This window comes from Osmia bicornis, chromosome 3, assembly GCF_907164935.1.
Source record: "Osmia bicornis bicornis chromosome 3, iOsmBic2.1, whole genome shotgun sequence".
In the NCBI taxonomy this organism is placed as follows: domain Eukaryota; kingdom Metazoa; phylum Arthropoda; class Insecta; order Hymenoptera; family Megachilidae; genus Osmia; species Osmia bicornis.
This window is the reverse complement of record NC_060218.1, coordinates 10,686,459-10,705,389: the sequence shown is the minus strand read 5'-3', so window position 1 is coordinate 10,705,389 and position 18,931 is coordinate 10,686,459. Positions and strand designations below refer to the sequence as shown.

The window sequence follows — 18,931 nt, the reverse complement described above, 5'->3', positions numbered from 1 at the left end:
AATAGAGAAGTGAAACGAACAGTTAATTAACCATCGAAGGACCTGGATGAAATAGTTACATATCGTTTACTTTGAAAATATTTCTCTTTGATTAGCTAAAGATTATTTTTTCACTTTTTTCTTAATTCAATAAGTATCGTACACTCTTATGAAATGTATGCTCTTGTTAATTAATCCTTTTTTCAAATGGATGGTTTCGAATCTGCTTTACAATGTTTACAAATTTGATAAGATAATTGAGAATTAAAGAGAGTTTAATTTTAAGATTTCAGGAGTAACTACTGCCTCTGTTCGAAGAAGGGTTAAAATTTCCCACCATCTATATCCGATCTTGGGAGAACCCAAGGAGAAACTAGAAAAAACCTTACCTAGGATCTCTTTAGCTTTGTTGTCTTAACGAATGATTTAAAGTTTAAATTTTATTTGAAATTCGTCGTTAATTTAATTAAATTAATTTAGGTAACAAATTTCACAAGGTCCTTCAAGGGTTAATTGTAAGAAGTACAAGCTGAAAAGTATTATTTGAGAAAATATGCACAATTATAAAATCATTGATAGTGTTGTGAAAAGGTATAGGTTTCAGAACAAAAATCTATATTTAATATCATAAACACAATTGAATTTCTTTTAAATTCAATATGTTTTAAAAATTGAAAATAAACGTCTCCATTGTTAATCATATATATGTATATGAAATAATCTTTAAAATTTTCGAGTAGCATGAAAATTATAAAATTGTAAAATGTAAATAATTTTTAAATTAAGCTGTGCTTAATAAGATATTTAATCAAATGAAACAATCAATTTATTATAATGAAATTTTCACCCTTCGTATAAAATAGATATAGAATTTATCATCAACAGTAATTTAAATTTACATTTATTCACAAACATATGGATTAATCTGTGTCCATTCCCATTTTTCAAAAATTGAAGCACGATCTTCCTCGTTTAATAATCATAATAACATGATTGTCATTGCGTATTGTACATTGCTTGACAAAATATATCAACAAACTTTTGTTAAACCTTCAGTTTTTCACAACACTGCATTACGACAAGCTTGAATTGCGTGGAGCATTAAAGTGTCAGGATTACTAATAGTTCTTAGATAAGTTTTAATTATCAATCACACTTCTTTATGCTACTTAAAATTCAACTTAAATTTTCTTGATCACCAGAACGAAATACAAATCAAAATTAAAAAATTAGCATCATTCATTAACAAATATTTTATCAAATAAATAGAATTATTTGAAATTATTTGAAACCCCTAAAAATAATAAAATGAGCCAGTTTATTTGCAAAGTGTAGAAATAATTTTGAAAAGGAAAACTTTCTAAAAACTAATTAGTTATCCCGATGTACATCAAGAGCATTGGCACACAGGGCATGCGGCGGAACATCGATGGTGAGCTCTCACTACACCGGAAGTGTACACAAATGTGTTCGTCTGTGATGTAATGTGTATTTATATAATGTGTGTGTGTGTGTGTTATTTTGGTAGGGTGGCCACACCGAAACTCCCCTATATCGCTGCACGTTATGCACATTTTGGGGAAGTCTAGGTGGTGGTTACGGGTTGAAAGTTCGTTTCGTGGAATTAAACCGATCGATCTAGCCGCAAACTTCATTTTAGGCTTTGTTGGTACTCTCGTCCGTGCTCTTGCACCCCTCCCCATTAGCGGGTGGGATCGACGGTTCGGTATTCCGACGCTTGATCTTATTTTTCTTCAACATGGTAGCCTGGAGCGAACAAAGGAACAAGGAGAGATTAGTAGTGTGCGATTCGGGGAGGAATGCATGCTCTGCCGGACACCAGCAGTTGGGTAACACTCTTATTGGTGATTGCTACAGCATCGTTAATTAGTATCGTTTCTAGCGGCTAATGCGTGCGATTTATCCTGCGGGATATTCAACGTGCGACAAGTATTTAGATTGTTCTACTATGTAATTCTATGTGAAACAAGACAGAATGAATGCCTCGTATAATATCTATTGATGAATCCTTTGACAATTGACAAGAGTTTAGTGTAAATAAACAAAAGTTTCAATTTTAATTAAAAATTTCTTATTTATTTTGGAAATATCAGGGGTTTTTGTTCAAATATGTGTAATTTTAATTAGGAATTAGACTTAAATTGCATTACTAATAAATTATTATATGTCACATTAGTTAGATCTAATAATTTTTTTTGACAATGCACTAAATAAATAATATAATCAATTAAAGTTGATAATCAATAGCTAAATAAAAAGTTCTATTGCACAGAATTACATTTTACAGAATTGATGACTCTTGTAACTTCGTATGTTTTTATTTGTATTTAAAAGAAGATTATTTATACAATTTTATATGAGACTTAGACTGTATTACAAAATTGGATTTATGATCGATTTAGAGTATACTTATACAAATGCATCCATTCTGTTTTAAATTTCGATAGAATTATGGAACCGTTACAAATAATTATAACAAGATTACCTTCAATGCTGACTTTAATACAACAATATCTCCTGGACTCTGGATCCACGGTTCTCCGTCTACTTGTACTGGTATATCAGAGTGCAAATGGATTTTTATATGACCTCCCTATAAAACATTTATCAAAAAACAATCAGATATCAGAATATTATTTACATTTCATTATAGATGGTAATTTGCAAATGACAATGTTAGAAAATGATGAATTTCAAACATTTTTATGAACATATCATTTTTACAGAATATTAATCAACATTGTTAAAAAAAATAATAAGGTAATATAAAAATTGATTCATATTAGGAATTTCAATTTTTAGAATAATATTTGAACTACTAAAAATCACTTCTCTTTAGTAATTTAGAATAATTCTTAATTACAGGAGCTGCAATGAAACTACATGGTAAATTCAGTGATGCAAGTCAACGACTGGTGCAACGATAGTTGTAATTCAACGTGTTAAGCATACAACGATGAAAATAAAATAATTCTAACGAACTATTATTTAATTAGGACGTACCTGGGCTATCCTCATCCCTGTACGAAGACCAGATTGAATTTGCCCCAGATGCATCACACCTGTGACACCAACCACCTCTAGGATTCCATCCCCATGGTTCGGTGTATAAAACTGATCCTCGCTGGTATCTGGTCCCCAAGGATTTGCCCCGGAGCCCCAACTATTATTTAGAAAGAAATTACAATGCAATTATCATTCAATAATGAAATTTAATTTCAGAAAAAGCAGCCATTTTTTCAAATATCTCAAAATATGTTATCTGAACCAAGAACGAACTGAACGAATTACCTCAAAATATTCATGATAATTATTCCCTCGACTTGAGGTAATTCGACAAGCCTTCCGTCCACCTCCAATCGGATTTCTTTATGCAGATCTTTGCACAGTGTCCGTTTCACCATCTTCCGCAAACCTATCGAGACGTAGACACTTTTATTGCGTAATCTGCTTCGAAATTTATTCGGGTTCTCTTCTCTGGCATTGTGAAAGTCCAAGCACAAGTCAGCGTCCAGACCGATACCGAAATAATTATTCATCACGAATATCTGCGTATTATCCTCGCTGGTGGAGCTTGCTCCTGTAACATGTAAATTGAAAAATAATGATAAATCACGTTCGAACCGATAAAATTCGATCCGACAGACCTCCTGCATTGGTAGCCGTCTGTTTGTCCTCCTTCTCTTCGGGATGGAAAACTACCGTCCATCTGTCCAGCAAAGATTTCTCCGCATCGATAACGTCACGGAGTAAATTCAAAGGATCTTCGTCGCCTGTGTAACCGGCGCCCCAGCAGAGTACACGTGCCAGGTCGTTTCCGGTACCCAAGGGTACGATGGCGCAAGCAGGTGAGGAACACTCGCTGTCCTGACCTACGTTGTCCAAACATTGCAGTACCCATCCGACCGTTCCATCTCCACCGCATACTAAGATTTTGTAGTCCTTGATGTGACGGAAAACGTACAGTCTACGATAGAATAACGAGTAATTAACGCTAGAACTACCGAACCAATCAATAATCACTGATTTCTAATTTCTTATTTTAATTCATCAATTTTATCGAGGTATCTTTGTTGAAATGTATGTTGGCTATTATCGAGATAAAGAATGGATGTATACAGTGGGCTGCAAAAGAACGTGACTAGTTATGTTCTTATTGTTAGACGAAAAGTCGCGATTTTCGGAAATTTTAATTACTTGTAACTTCTAAGTATATTGATCGATCTCGATGAAATTTTCAGCATACACATAACATATGTATTTTAAATTTTCATTACAGGCTCAGATAAAAAAGTAAAAAAATTGCCTTTTACTATTTCTTTCCCGATTTCGCCGAATTAAAATTGTTTAAAACGACAAAAGCACATATCTTATTGTTAGTAAATTAATTTGCATAGCTTCTCGAGAAATCTCAAGTCATTTGGTCGAATTTTAAAGAAGGTAATCTGTTTTAAACGGTGTGCGAATACTTTTGCGACCCACTGTATATTAAAATTATTTTTCATCTTTTATCTATTTACTTTTCTACATTATTTTCAATTGAAAAATAAGCTTGCATTAAACATTGATAGTTCTAGTGTTAAATGATAAATGATAATTCTTTAAGTCCTAATTTTGAAGTGATTCATTCAATGAAATTGATTATTCGTATCTTTTTTTCTTGCATACCCGGGAAGTGGACCTCCATTGTCGAGATCAAACACCTGATAAGGGTTCAACAGTTTACGAAAGCTGGAGATCAACTGCAAACCCTGGCAACCACCAGATTTTACGTTCACGAAGACAAGTAATGGTTGCACGCCAGATGGTACCATACTTGGTTCGATACTCGGTAACAGCATAACTATAAAAATGAAATATTGTCAATGAAAATATTCTTTTAAAAAATACTTATCAAATCGAAGGGTATGATAATACCTAAAAGGTGTTTGTCCTCGTATTTTGATTCTCGCAAGGTGTACAATGCTCTGACTGCTTTGTTGGAATCTTCATAAATAATCACCATCGAGCCGTATTCGTAATATATCGGACCAATAGAGGAGAATTTGTTCTCTAGATAAAAATTATTATTAGTTACATAAATAATTATTATGCGATTGTGTAGAGTTTTGAAATTCTCTATTATTCGATTCACTTTTTGATTTTCAAATATTTAATCTTTTCTACATTTTAGATTCCAAGTTTAAAATTTTATATTATATTAAATTATAGGCAAATTCTCACCTTTGCCTAAGAAGTCGGTCAACATATTTTCATAACTTCTTTCAGAGAGATTTGGCGGCAGATTACCCACGAATAAAGCTAAATTAGGTCCATGGGGATCTTGTTTCAGCTGCAGGTAGAATCGCATCAATTCCATTTGTCTGATAGAATCTTTGCCTAGCTGTTTCACGATTTCCCATGGCTTTTCATCGCGAGATAATACCCTTTCGGTGACTGAACAAACGCAATTATTATACAAAATTGATATCAATCAGAAGATGTTTAAAATTATTTTAAATAAATGCAAATCAAAGATAACACATTTATTTAAAAAATTAAATTCAATTGTATTTGGTGCAAATATAATTTTTCTGCAGTGCTATTTTTCATAATAATTATTTAACAATATTAACATGAAAATGTAATATTACACTGTTTTGAAAGATTAAGAATAATTTTGTGTAATTTAAACCAATACTATTTTTTTTTTCGTTTCTTTTCTGAATACAGAATATCATGAAGATTAAATGGACATTTACCATCACGATCCAAAAGGATCTCGCTGCATCTGTAGTCCTCTGATTTGAAATTTTGTAAACCGAATCTCTGAAGCGCTTCCTCGATTAAATCTGCGACGGTTGTCGTTTCTGTGACAGGTACTATACAGAATGGTTCAGATACCTGTAGTTTGCCTGGGTAGACACGTACTTCTCCGTTTTCGCTATCCCTGAAACCGAAGAATATTAGATTGAAAAATATTTTTTACGTACTCGGTGTCCCTGTGCTTACTTGAATTACCAGTAAACTTACTTGAATCGTAAGAAGACAGCCGGACATTTGCCCTCTTTGGAATTCAAGTTTAGAACCGGAGTTGGATCGCATAATTCGGTTTCATCCGTAGCATACAGGTCGGTGAGGTAAAAGTTGCCTAGATTTAACAAGTAGAAATAATTTTAATTGTAATTTTATAATTTTCATTTATTTCTCAATCAAATACCATCCTACGTATTCCCACAATTTCCTTAAATATAATTTAAAAAATTTCTTTACCTCCACGTTGAATTATTATGCGTTGAATGTTTAAAGAGAAGATAATTGAAAAATAATGCAAGTATACTTATCAAATCGTTCAAATTAATAGAATCTATTTCTTAATTGAGTTCATACGGGGAGAAAAAACATTTAGCATGAAGCGAATGTCAGTGGAACAATTCCATTGATACAAAACTATTCTATTTGGAGTTGTCGGTTTGATCGTAACGTGGGAGTAAAATATAATGGTTAACTGTTTTGTTACTGTGGCCGTATATGTATGTACATCCGACAGATTGAGTTCGCGTAAATGCTATTGACATACACTCCCTTCCATAAGTCGTAGGACACTTGCTACTTTTAGATTTACGTTTAAATTAATACTATTACGCATACGTAATTAATATTAAATCAAAAGACTATTTGATACCCTACACTCAACACTTATTGTATAGGATTTTTGGATTTGGATGTTACAAATATTTTCCCATTATGGAGAAAAATATTTTACAAAATAAATAAGTGTACTTTTCTAATTGTAATCTATCGCTATAAAATTTTATTTTTAAAATCCTTGAATGACTTACAATTAAAATTCTAAATTAGGCTTTCCTTAGACTCCTCCCTCTACGCTTACCTCTAATTAAATAATTTTTATTTTCGAATTTAAAAAATTTCTATTGTCCATATCGTTATTTCTATTATCTCTATTCTATATATTTTTAATTCGGTGAGTCAAAAACAACTTCTCATCCTGAGGAGAAGTAAAATATCCCACCCCTATTTTCCCACCAGCTAATAATATAATTTCCTTGGAAGATATACGAGTAACGAAATATGTATAATGTTTGAAGAATTTTCAACACCCCTATTTTCCCACCAGCTAATAATATAATTTCCTTGGAAGATATACGAGTAACGAAATATGTATAATGTTTGAAGAATTTTCAACACAGTACGTACTAGGATCTTTCGTAATGTGAAATGCACGAAGCGCTGACGTGAGGACCTGTTCGGTGGTTGCTTGCCGTGACACCGTGATCACGCGAAATATTCGTCGTCTAAGGGAATTGTTGCCGTCGTATACCTTGATCATCTCTACACGAACAGAATGGAATCCGGTAAAAAGTTGACCGTGAACGGTCAGCCACATGAAACATATTGAAATACCTTCGTCACCTCTTTCTTTATCTTCTTTCTCCTTTCGAGAACGTGGATCGCGACTACAGGCAACACCTGATCCTGGTTCACCGTTATCACGATACCTTGCGTCCCCGCTGCTGAACTCTTCCGATATGCTTCGTGCTGGAAAAGAAATTGAAAGTGGTAACTCACCGTCTGCCTTTCAAATATTCCAACATTTCGTCGACTTATCGTTAGCACCGTACAACACACCATGGAACTTGGGTGTTACAATTATCTTGTCTTTCTCTCAACTACCATCGAAAGATGCAAATATATTAATCGATACGCTTGGCAGTCATTACTCAGATAACATTAATGGTGTATGGTAAGCATCTAGAGTAGCTAAGACACTTTTCCACTTGTGTCTTTTACGGGAATCATTCACGATGATACACTGTGGATCAAACGTGTCGTCTTTATTTGATCCAACCCTTTACATGGAGCTACTATGAGTGCTAGTATACGATAATGGGTCAATTGATACTCGATAATGGTATAGATTGTCAATGGAAGATTAGAATGTGAAATGGTCTGATATTTTGGTGCATTATCTTTGGATGATGAATTCTGTGCGAGAATTTTTGTTTTTCTTTCTATCGTTTGGTGGTTTGTTTGAGGAAAATAAAAATGGTAAATAAGAATTTTTCAGGAAATGGTAATTTTAGAAAAGCTTAAACTGAAAAATTATTGTTTTAGATTTTAGATACATATTCAGAACTTTAACCATTTCCATACACTTTTTATTAAATTATCTATCTCAATAAAATAATTTTGTCCATGGAATTTTATCTGCGATGAGAAATTTTTGTATGTATATTTATTATTTTTAAATTATAGTTGTCTACAATAACAAATGGGTTTAGAAAATTTTAGAATCTTTTTTAATCGTAATTTTCAAAATTTGAATCTAAATCAAGAAATGAAGAAATCAATTTTGTTAATGAAATTACTGAAACATTTCAAACAAACCATCAATGATTATCCCTAAAAGTTGATATTTAATTACATTAAAATTGTTTATTAATTTTTTTGAAATGTTCTACAGGGTGCATTGTCTGTGCGGTAAATACTGGCAATGATCGTATCCACAAGAGATGTTAGTGAGAAACGAAAAAGAAATAAATAAACAGAAAAAGAAACAGGAGAATACAGGGGTGTTACGAAGATACAATTTATTTCAAATAGCTGCAAATATTAGAATATATAAGTGACACCTCTTACCATCGGGCACGATGGAATTTGCAGAACACACATGATAGGAAGAAGATATATTCAGTAGCAATTCTTGCACTTCATGGTGTGTGACAAGTGTCACGGTACTCTCATAGCATCCAGCTGGCTGAGTGTGACAGTACATGCACCGAAGCAACACATACAACGCATGCTAGAAACGTATATTAAAAATGATGTAACAAACATTCAATAGAGACGGTCAAACACGTGACAAATGAGCTGCGATTAGTTTATTTTAGAATAATTTTAGTGATTTTATACCAGGTTGAAATGTAAATTAATCATTGATCATTGCGGTTCAGTTGTCCTGTAAGTACAGTATCGAGCAAAGTAGGCTTCCTTAGAGAAAATGAGACGTTACAGGCAGGGCCGGCATTAGGGAGGCGCGCGGTCGGGCAATCGTCCAGGGCGCTAGATCTGTAGGGGGCGGTATCCCTAGTATGCGAATATACCGATATTTTCTCATTGTCTCTTCTCTCTATCTACATCTCATATGTAATATTACATACATATATGCTGCGACATTTATGTCTACATCTTCTCTGACGCGCTTTTTAGCCCCTGAATGGGCGCCACGATAATCTTGCCCGGGGCGCCAATATTACTAAAACCGGCCCTGGTTACAGGGGAAGCAGGAGTTTTGAAAACTTGATTTTGATAATATTAATGTTAAAAGAAATTTAGAAACAATACAATGTAACTTTTAATTATTACATACTATAGAATTAGGCATATAATTGAGAAATATAAATAGTAGCATAAATATCGATTCAAATTTTCCCGCGTAGATGTTTATATGAAATTACCGATCACAAGAAGTCTCGTGGGACGGTACCGGGGCAAGAAGGGGTACCTTCTTCGTACACATCGACTGACCCCCTAGTTTTACACGGACCTAATTGGTAGATGTGATCGCTTCGACCAATCATACGTCACGACCGAAGGTACGTGTGAGCTGAGGTGGGGCGCGATCAATCAGATTGTGCTACTCTCATGGGACTTCTTGTGATCGGTGAACAGTTTATACAGGGTGTCCCAGAACTGGGGTAGGAGCCGAAGAGGGATGATTACTGAGATCATTCTAAACAATTTTTTACTTTGTCAAAATGTTGTTTAAGGCTTCGTTTTCGAGTTATTAACGAAAAACACTGGCTAATCAGAGCGCGCCCTTAGCGCGGGCCGAACCACGAGAGTGTTGGGTATGCTCTGCGTTCAAACCGTGGTCGTGATCAAGTGCATCGGCACCACATCGGTGTAATAGGATTCGTTGTTCATGAGCAATCAATAATTCGATACTATTATTCGTTTCTTTTTTTAATTCATTATTCGATACAACTTTTGCCCAACGAATCCTATTATACCGACGTAGTGCCGATGCACTTGATCACGACCACGGTTTGAACTCAGAGCATACCCAACACTCTCGTGATTCGGCCCGCACTAACGGCGCGCTCTGATTGGCCAGTGTTTTTCGTTAATAACTCGAAAACGAAGCCTTTACCAACATTTTGGCAAAGGAAAAAGTTGTTCAGAATGACCTTACCAATCATCCCTCTTCGGCTCCTACCCCAGTTCTGGGACACCCTGTATATCCAAGACCCTCTCCTCTCTATCGTCACGTCGGGACAGGTCTACGGAGAAAGACGTGAGCCCGAGGAAGAAGAAGAGGGGCATCACCATTCTCCCTAGAGAAGTCGAGTATGCTTGGAACTGTACATTTACCAATGGATCCAACTGCTTTTGAATTAAGGTAAAAAGAAGACCCTTTGAGATAATGCAGTATGTAATTAAACATATAAATATCATATTGTATTTTTATAGGCTTCCAGGAAAACATAGGATTTCTCTCTTTATCATGTAATAGATAATATTATTTATGATTAACACGTTCATTTTAAAAATCATCTTTTATATATTATGTATAATCCATGCATGTAGTTTCTATGTCATATAATTTATTGTTTGTGTTTCGAATACGAAGTGATAATTTGATGATTTTGTAGGAGAAATCGAAATGTTACATCACACATATAGTGTTAATAGATTAGTGTGTAAATACCTATAACATGTGATTTTGCAAATTAAAATCCATTCCTATTTAGATGTTAGCAACTATATTAATATCTCTCTTTGAAATCATTTGTATTTTTTAAAATAGTTGTTAGTCGCAATAATTCGTCACACAATTGTTAGAAGTATTGAATTGAACTGTGATAATATGAAATTGAATCGAAATTAGTATTATGTATAGGTTTAATGATAAAGTTAAACTTATAAGAGGATAAAAAAATACTCTTGTTACGTAACCAGCTCTTCTTATACACTTTAACAGCTTGTGCAGTAGTACAGATTTGTTAAAAATTAAAATGATCTTTCTTTAAACATTTGTAGACCAGAGATGAGATCCTTCCTAATATAATTTTAATAAAAATAAAGAATTGGCATTAGCCACGAATATTTTAAATAATTTTAATATTGTTAAAATATTTAATGATATTGATTGGATATAGTAATAATTACTCTGTTTCAATAATTATTAATAAAACAGATAATACTCATCTCTGGTATTATCAATTAGCAATATTTGCAATATATATGAACCTTTTATGTTTATAATGACGTAGAACTAAGAATGATAGATAATACTGAAAATTTTTATAAATATTCAATTTCAAGAACAATTTCAAATTATAAATTCGATAGAAGAAATATTTTATTATTTTAAGATAAAATAAAATATTCAAATTTATAAGTACACTAAGATATTAATTTGCAAAACTTACGACATTTTAAATATAACAGGTTCATGTACATAATTGAAGCAAGCGCATTAGCTGCAGTGCTTTATCAATGAGACAAAATTATGAAGAAAAATTATTAAAATTATGAAATGAAAGCAGAATCTTGAAACATATTTCTCTTTTATAAAGTAAAACAGAGTTATTTATCCTTTCGGTGCGGTGTTTTTAAAAATCTCTCTTTGTATCTTATAAAAAAATATATTATTATTTAAAACTATATTTTCCATATGTTATGGCCACTTGTTAATTTAAGAACGTACTAGATATATAAATATCATCTACTTTCAATCCTTTTGCTGGAAATTGAAATTTTTATATGGGAATTCGAAACAAAAGCAACTCTGATCAAAAATCTTTTATTGCAAGTAGAATGTAAAAAAATTAATTTTCTACTGAATCAGATAATTTGATACAAAAACATAGGAGTACAGTTTCTGGCAAAGATGCCCATAACGAAAGGGTTAATATCTGAACTCTGTACCGAAAGGATGCAGAAAAAAACGATATTTCTTCAATAATTGAAAGAAAAAATAGAATAAAAAATGGAATAAAGCGAAGAGAACAAAACAAAAATGCCTGACTATAAGAACAGAAAAACAGAAAAGCATGAATAAAGATGAGGTATGAATAAAAAAAATAAAAAAAATAAATAGAAAATAGTGACAAAGATAGAAGCTGAATATGCAAAGAACAATAAATCGCTATGGCAAGTCCCGTTTCGGTCCGGTTTCCGGTTCGCGCTAACATCTCAACATCGATTATATGCTCACACAGATGAATGTTCAGATGATGGTAATATTCTAGATACCTCGAACATAAGGAGGGGAAGCATGACAATTTCCATGGCAGCTACGTGGCAAAACTAGTGAAAGGCGCCTCAAAGCTTCGGCTAGGCGGCCTGCAGCCCCAATTTGTTCACTCTCAGCGAAATCGAATTGCTCTCCGATGTTATCTTCAAATAGAAGCAAACGGTAGACCGGGTTTTTTTATACGATTACCATTAAAATTCTCTCTTGAATCTCTACACAATTTGTCCTTTTCTGCCTTTAGATAGTAACACATACAACGATCGGTGTCTGCGATTTACGCCTGGTGCACACGAGCCATTTCTCTCATTGAAATTCATTAACGTTTATATTTTTCAACAGATTGAAAATCATAGGAACCTCTGTAATATCATACATTACCATATTAATTATTTTAAAAATTACTATTTATATCCACGATTTAAGCTTTCAATTTCATACTTCACCTTATTAGCATCATATTAATGCTATTCATTTATTCATTTATAGCTCGGCTTGTTGATCATTTAGTGTGTTAATTACTGAAAGTAATTAATTCTAATGAAAGAGTGTTAATTACACTCCTTTGGGTGCAAGAAGTGTCTTAGTATGGCAAATTGGTAAAAAGTACATTTAAATTATTTTCAATGAAGATAAATATTAAATTTAATTACAGTCTTTTAAGGATCAACATCGATTCACAAAATTTTGTATACTTTTGTCAATTTTGAAATTATGGCAAAGAAATTTAAAAGACACATTGTATTTGGAAAGTTCTTGCATCCAATAGTGCAATGCATACTTGCATACAACAATGCAGTGCATGTCATTTGCCAAACCGTAACGACTATTTATTATTGGTAGTTTAAATATTGAATTATTTATCGAAAATATTTGAGAAAATATGGAACATCGCCAGTGCGAAATCGCAACGAGGAAAGTCGCTCATCTGCACCGGACTTTAATCGTACACGCGTGAATTCCGCGTTTCTCGACTCCTATTAATTCTTGTTAACTTTCTATTTTCTTTTTAAACATTTTGTTTTCAGTTTCTTTTTATTATGTCAGTGGTACTTGAAATCGATTTTAAATTAACTTAATAGAGTACAAAAAATTGAAAGTAAGGAAAAAATGTAACCCAAATTTCATTATTTTTCTGACAAACTTTCGAGTATTATTAATTATTTACATAAAAAAGGTGTTGAATAGTACTTGAATTCTAATTTATATAACTCAATCATTTGTAACAGTGATAACGAGTTGGTAATTAAGTAGGTATTCTAGAAAAGAGGATATCCATCGCATATCAAAATTTTTAACTTATTGCACACTTAAGGATTAGATTTTATTATCTATTTTTATAGTAATTTTTCGGTCGGCAAACGTGAAATTGGCGTGGCAATGCTTAAATCGCAAACACTTGGTATGGTGTGATACACAAAACACCATAAATTTATTACTATACACACAATATTCATAAAAATGTATTCACTTTTCCTTTCTCTTCTAACAACAAATCGAAAAAGGTTAACAAAAACGAATCAACAAAACGAATCAAACGAAAGCTTCAAACTTGTGTTTAATCATTGATACATCATTAATAAATAAAGTCTACTTAACTCAATATATAATTAATGTTATTTATTAAAACTTCATCAGATATTTGTGAATGTTTTTGAATATCATTCTGCGTTTATTTTTACATAAATCATCTTATCATTGAAAAGTGTATTTTCTTTTCTAAGTGTTTAGTGGGTATGTAACGACCCGTGTAATTATAGATGTAATTACGCCTATTGAAAGCACATCGAGAATAGCGATTAATAACAGCGACAGCCACAGAAGCTATAATACGCAAACTAATTCCTTTTTAATGTAAATCATGTTTCTTAAGAAGTTGAATTGTGATAGGAAGTCATTTATCAATAATTAAGTTTCTCGTTAAAAAAAAAAAATAAATAAAATGATGTACCAAGTAAAATAATAAATTTAATAAAATTCCACGCTTATGTTAAAAAATAATTAATTTTCTGTTCGTAAAACGATATTATATTTATTATTAAGAAAAGTTAAAAAGTAAATAGAAAGAATATAAGAAATTAACAAAACCTACTGAATTCGTTTTGTCTTGAAAGAATAAAAAATATTTCAAGTTTCTGTAAAACGATTTCTACTGTACTTCTTTGAGTTTTTAGTGTACTTTGTGTATTTCTGTTTTTAATAAAAATAAGCTCGCAGAAGAATTTCCATGTAACATTTTTCTATAGTAGTTTACTTAAAAATTATTTTTTCTACAATCTTCAATAACACCTTGGATGTAGTCTACATAAAAAATGATTTTTTAAACATCACAGAAAGTAGACGTTTATCAGGTTTTTAATGATTTCGTATTTAATAATTCGCAACTTTTTAAATAACACAAAATAAAGTAATTTTGAATAGAAAAGAATTATAAAAATTGATAGATCCTACGCTTCTTAGTAATTAATAATTCTTATAAATATTCTATAATAAAATGAAAATTTTTCGTAATTATTTATTTCCACTAAAGGGAACGATCCAAGAAACTATTATAGAATTTTGTCCCCTGCGCATATCATTTTTCAATGACAACTGTTAACAATTTTTTCTTTTTAATGACCAATCCATTCTGATAAATTTCAGTGCGTGAAAAGCTGAGAGTGCGAGAAACTGGAAGACAGCTACGATAGTTACAAAATACAGGTAACAAAATGATCGCTAAAGAATGATAGGAAATTTGGACAAATCTTCTTCGAGTTAAACATGTGAAAACGAAAAAGAGAGACTCTTATCAAAGACTGAACGTGACAGAAACAAAGATTTGATAGTTGAAAATACGAATGGGATTCTCTCGTTTTTTATTTAACAGATCGAACATCGCATGCTCTGCAGGAAGAAACACGTATATCTTAAAAATTCGACTATCTTTAGACACCCGTATAAAACATCATGCAAAAAGATTTTTACCTAAGAACACACGCGATAATATCTGTAATATATTTTATTCTCTCATTGTTTTTCAATCCAGGGTGTCTCATTTAATATGATCATCCATTTTTGTTATTTTTGAGGGTACAAAAAAAGGTAAAATTTGGAAGGGTGAATATATAAATTTTCTACATTTTGGGATTACAATTATACTTTTTTAAATTTTAACATTCAGTGTAAAAAAAATTTTAAATGGAAACCTTATAATTGTCTGAACTTCCAAATCAAAATTATATCTTTGTAAATTAAAATCTTTCAATTAGGCATATGAAAAATTCTTAAATAAAATCCTGTAAGCTTTTAATATGTAGGTATATACAATATTTGCAAAAATTTGTGGAAATCGAATTTTTTACTTTTATAAATTTCAAGATTATATTATAATTAATATATTTTTTTGTTGATAACGTGGTCATATTAAATGGTATATCCTGTATAATCACAGCAACTGAATAATATAATTTTCTTTCATAGACGTGATAATTTCGAAAAGAGATTTTCCCCGTTTAATTTCAACACATATGCACGTGTAATGTAATGTAACGTGAAAACAAATTGTTGACGAGAAAAAGGGAACATAGTGAATAAAACAGCGTGAGATCGAGGGAAAACAACAATTGTATTTTGCACACGAGAAACACACGTGAATTGTTCTATTTAAACCTATAAACTATCACACGTTTATCGATGTAACAGTATTTCGTGTATTCAGGTACAATGCGATCTTTGTATACATGGCAATGTTCTTTCCTTTAAACGATGCATCAATTATCGATACTCGTGACATAACGTGAAGAACGATCGACCGTGAAATTCGAAACACTCTAATTGAGCCATTATTTGTTATCTGAGTGTAATGTACTATAAATTAATATTCCATGACCTCATGATAATTTTACAAAATTATTCACATAGATTCGTTTAATACCAAAACTAGACATAAGAAAAAAAAAAATAAATAGAAAAAAATAATAAAAAAATAATTAAAATTCTTTTTCGATGACTGACAAGTATTATAAAATTTTAATTATAAACATGTATGTACATTGATTCATTTGTTTATTTTCTGTGTTTATTCCTACAAGATTATTTTGAAATTTCCCTCTTTCTTTTTATTCCATTCTTACAATTGATTTAATACTAAATTAATTGATATACAACACTGACAATTTCTGATGTATTTAAGGTATATTTACAGTACACGTATATTATTATATATATAGCATAACTTCATTCCACTACTTCGGTATATATCCGGTCACGTGTAACACATTCTCATGAAAAACGTATATATGTACTTGTTACAATAGAAGACACTTACGGCAGGAATACTCACGCGCCAGAACTTCTTTTCGACGTACTTGCACTCCGATGATGGCCTCCATGGGAACCTCTGTACGTGGAATACTGATTGCATGCGGTGGCAGGTAGATCGGTTCCAAAATCCCAAACGTGCATTCTTGCGGGATATTTTTGTGACAGTAAGAGTGCAACTGGAATCAAATCATCATCGAACAACACGTTAACTAATCAATTTTTCTATGCTTTATATTTAATTATTAAAACCAGAGATAAGATCAAGTGTAATGAGTAATCATGATTCAAATTACCGAATTCCATTGAAAAAAAAAACAAAAAACAAAAAACAAAAAAAATGAAGATAATTTTGAAATCTTTGAAACGCCTCAAAGCTAAGAACAAGTTAATTAAAATATATGACCATGCATCGTTTCGTTATAAATAAATCTTTACCTTGAAAAGTATAATTTATAAACAATTACAATTTTCCACTTATTCTATGTATTAAAAAGCATTCAAGGTTTCCAATAAAAACTTCAAAACAGCTTGAACAAACTCTAGAACTTCTAACTAATAATTATAACTTGTAACATTTCAAAGTGAATTGTGTCACACGCGTGATATGTTAACCGGTATTTCAAGGCAGGGGTTCAAAATACCACGAGAAAAAAGATGTAATTTTTTTTTATTTATAACAAAACACACTTGTTTGGAAACTGTAATGTATTTAAGAAAGTGATAAGTTACCGTCATGCCGCACCACTCGCAACGAAACCCGGAAAGGCACTCGGCAGTGAAACAGTTTTTCTTGCAGACAGCGCATTTCGAACTGCTGGGAAGATTGCCTTCTCGCCAGTGATGGGTGTGTTTTACCTGTGCCAAGTCCTTTCCAGGTAAATACGTGGCGTTCTCCTTGCAATCTGGCACGGCAAAGTTCTGGCAATCCGTGTGCACGAAGTACCTGCATACTAAAATCAAATACACACCACAATAGTACTTATAATGTAATGTATGGTATAGCAAAAGTATAATAAAGTATAATTAACATAAAATATATTTCATTTTCCCTCCGCTTTAAATGTCTTTAGTTATCCACCTAGCTTTAGTGCTATAATAAGATATCGATACTTTAGAACTTTTGAAGACAAAATAATATTGAATAAGAAAGATAAATAAGAACTTACTTTCACAATGTACGGATGGATTATCATCAAGCCGTTTACGACAGACATTGCAGAATTTCCTTCTACGAGTTACCGGTTCGGACCAACAGTGTGCAACCGGGTTCTGCAACAAGAGAACCATCATTTTCCTTTTTAAACAGAATCTAAAACATTTCATGCTTAAAATATTAACATATGTAAAACTCTGAATGGTGTATTTCAATCTTGCAAATAATAACTTCTTATCTATTAAGTATCTTTTTAATTATTCCTTGTCCTTTGTCTCTTATACTCCAAACCCCTTACATCCCTGTATCCCTTAAACCCCTGTATTCCTCACATCCTTCTATCCCTTATATCCCTGTAACGAAACTAAATATAATATAATTGAAAAAGGAAGTTAGAAAAAATTTAGTTCCTTTTTTGCCGCCAGAGGGGGCTGTTTCGACGTGATGATTTTAGTTCAAATTTTTTCCACCAGAGGGCCAAAATTTCTGCAAGCTTTAGTTCCGTTTTTACAGCTAGAGGGCGCTGTTTCGTCGTAAAGATTTTAGTTCCCTTTTTACCGCCAGAGGGCGCTGTTTCGACATGAAGGTTTTAGTTCCAATTTTTGCCGCCAGGAAACCAAAATTTCTGCAAACTTTAGTTCCTTTCTTTACCGTCAGAGGATGCAATTTTTGTGCGGAATTTTATTTGAGATAAGGGATACAGGGATGTAAGAGGGAAGAGAAAGGATATGAGGAATTCGGGATAAGGGTTTCTTGAGTATAAGTGAGAGAAAGAAGGAAAAATAAAACTTTGTAATGGTGTACGTGGAGATAGTAGATTCTCAACGAAATTCAAGATCGAGTGTAACCAAGTATTCTTAGCAACGCGTAGATATAGGCCACGAAAAGAAGAGTTCACCTATCTCCAGTCGTACAAAAGATGCAAGAAACCGAGGATATCCTTACCTTAATGAGGCTTGCCGCGATGCTGGAGCAGGGAGACACGACGGTCTTAAGACAGCGGTCATGCACCACGAAGTTGCAAACTGTAACAAGAAGAACAAAAAAAAAAGGTAGAAATTGATGTATAACAAGGTACACAATTGCATTGAGAAAAGTGAGGACAACCTTGGAATCTTCTAAACGCTTCCACTTCCGAAGCCGACAGATGTATCTGCTGATGTTCCATTTGACACCATTTAATTTCTTTCTATCTTATACAGGGTGTCACGCGA

The 18,931-nt window shown here is 32.4% G+C and overlaps 1 protein-coding gene across 8 annotated transcripts in view; it reads right to left on the bottom strand.

Moving 5' to 3' along the window:
• The window catches only part of LOC114880195 (diacylglycerol kinase theta), a 31,879-nt gene that overhangs the window by 3,372 nt on the left and 9,576 nt on the right, over positions 1-18,931 (bottom strand). The window contains exons 2-18 of one of the 8 annotated variants that reach the window (XM_029195930.2): positions 18,663-18,742; positions 17,731-17,833; positions 17,294-17,514; positions 16,569-16,740; positions 12,262-12,405; positions 7,405-7,539; positions 7,198-7,332; positions 6,013-6,130; positions 5,742-5,929; positions 5,224-5,436; positions 4,918-5,052; positions 4,669-4,843; positions 3,648-3,967; positions 3,292-3,580; positions 3,004-3,163; positions 2,486-2,593; positions 744-1,746 (exon numbers count right to left, since the gene is read on the bottom strand). In XM_029195930.2, coding sequence (XP_029051763.1) covers positions 1,636-1,746; positions 2,486-2,593; positions 3,004-3,163; positions 3,292-3,580; positions 3,648-3,967; positions 4,669-4,843; positions 4,918-5,052; positions 5,224-5,436; positions 5,742-5,929; positions 6,013-6,130; positions 7,198-7,332; positions 7,405-7,539; positions 12,262-12,405; positions 16,569-16,740; positions 17,294-17,514; positions 17,731-17,833; positions 18,663-18,742 — 2,807 coding nt within the window. In that variant the 3' untranslated portion in view covers positions 744-1,635. Of the gene's footprint in view, positions 1-743; positions 1,747-2,485; positions 2,594-3,003; positions 3,164-3,291; positions 3,581-3,647; positions 3,968-4,668; positions 4,844-4,917; positions 5,053-5,223; positions 5,437-5,741; positions 5,930-6,012; positions 6,131-7,197; positions 7,333-7,404; positions 7,540-12,261; positions 12,406-16,568; positions 16,741-17,293; positions 17,515-17,730; positions 17,834-18,662; positions 18,743-18,931 lie in introns of those variants that run through there. The other 7 variants (XM_029195929.2, XM_029195931.2, XM_029195932.2 and 4 more) reach the window with 7 other exon arrangements.